The sequence below is a fragment of the Seriola lalandi genome, unplaced genomic scaffold, assembly GCF_002814215.2.
Source record: "Seriola lalandi dorsalis isolate HSWRI2012SDOR001 ecotype SW California unplaced genomic scaffold, Sedor1 jcf7180001977188, whole genome shotgun sequence".
Classification (NCBI taxonomy): Eukaryota; Metazoa; Chordata; class Actinopteri; order Carangiformes; family Carangidae; genus Seriola; species Seriola lalandi.
In genome coordinates this window covers 1-1,368 of record NW_019447854.1, presented here as the reverse complement: position 1 = coordinate 1,368, position 1,368 = coordinate 1, and the positions used below count along the sequence as shown (strand labels likewise).

At 40.8% G+C, this 1,368-nt stretch overlaps 1 protein-coding gene across 1 annotated transcript; it reads left to right on the top strand.

The window, feature by feature from the left end:
* Positions 1-478: 478 nt before the first annotated feature.
* LOC147820212 (acetylgalactosaminyl-O-glycosyl-glycoprotein beta-1,3-N-acetylglucosaminyltransferase-like) lies at positions 479-1,365 on the top strand (the record flags this gene model as incomplete). The annotated part of the gene is made up of 1 exon (XM_087174435.1): positions 479-1,365. A coding segment is annotated over exon 1 (624 nt), but the record flags the coding sequence as incomplete, so codon positions are not given.
* Positions 1,366-1,368: the final 3 nt, after the last annotated feature.

The following is a 1,368-nucleotide window of genomic DNA, read 5'->3' as shown; positions in this document are numbered from 1 at the left end:
CCAACGTCCTCCGGACTTTGTTGCTCTTCATACTACATCATCGCACTTTTCCCTTTGCTCCTGTCACAATTACTACGACCACTAGATGTTGCCTAACAACAAAATTTAACTACGGGTCGTAATAAGCTGCTGAACAAACGACCTGTGGGCTAGTTTTCCACAGGAGGACAGTCTCACACAAACACGTTCATCAGTGATTCTGCTCTGACTGGTCCAGCCTGAGAGCAGTTTGACTCTCGATCATGTAGATCACAATCTCCTGAGTGATGCATGAGTTTGTGTTTACATAATGCCTGTTCTAAGTTTGTGATGGTGATTTGACAGTGGCTGACGAAGATCTCTGGTAGATCGAAACATTGCTTTATTAAAATTGCTGGATGCTGCAGTGTGCAGGTCTTTTGTCTGACTTTTTTAGTACCTTCATGCACAACACTGGCCTTAAAAGTGTCCAAGATGAAATAGAAACTAAAACACAAAGGAGTTTTGGAATATGTGTGTGTGTGTGTGTGTCCCATTCAGTTTTTATAGGAAAATTTGAAACATTAATGTAGGAAAACATCTTGAACATTCATGGCCCAAAGTGAAATTTGTTAGCAGACTGATATGGATTTGATTGTCCTTATCCTTAATTAATTTACCTGAACAATTAATTTATAATAGATATTATCAATTATTTTATGTGTGACTGAGATGTGTTGTTAATAAAGCTGTGTTTTATTTTTCCATTGCAGGGTCTCAAGCATGAAAAACAACAAAATAATAATATTCTTGGTAACAATATTTTTGTTGTTGGTCCTCCATCTCTATAAAGATTTTATTGAGACCAAACCCATCAACCTCCAGACAGATGTGAAAGAGGAGAACCGTCAAACAAGGCAACGCACCAAAAAGAAGTCCAATCTATACTCCTGGCCAAAATGTCAACAAAATATTTCAGCTGACAGCATCCCAGGCTTCAGCTCTCTTCCTGGTAATGTAAAAGATTTTCTCTACTATCGTCACTGTCGCCATTTTCCCATGCTACTGGATTTTCCTGACAAATGTGGAGGAGCTGATAAATCAGCAGAAGTCTTCCTTCTACTGGTCATCAAAAGCTCCCCCACGAACTATGACCGCCGAGAGGTGCTGCGCAAAACCTGGGCTCAAGAGAGGCTACACAATGGTGTGTGGATCCGGAGGATCTTCATCTCAGGAACGATGAATTCTGGTTTTGAGAAAGAAAGACTGAACAAACTACTTGAACTGGAGCAACGTGAGTACAGCGACATCCTCCAATGGGACTTTAGCGACACCTTCTACAACCTCACCTTGAAGCAAATACTCTTCCTGGAATGGATGGAAAGAAACTGTCCCAAAGCTCGCTTCCTG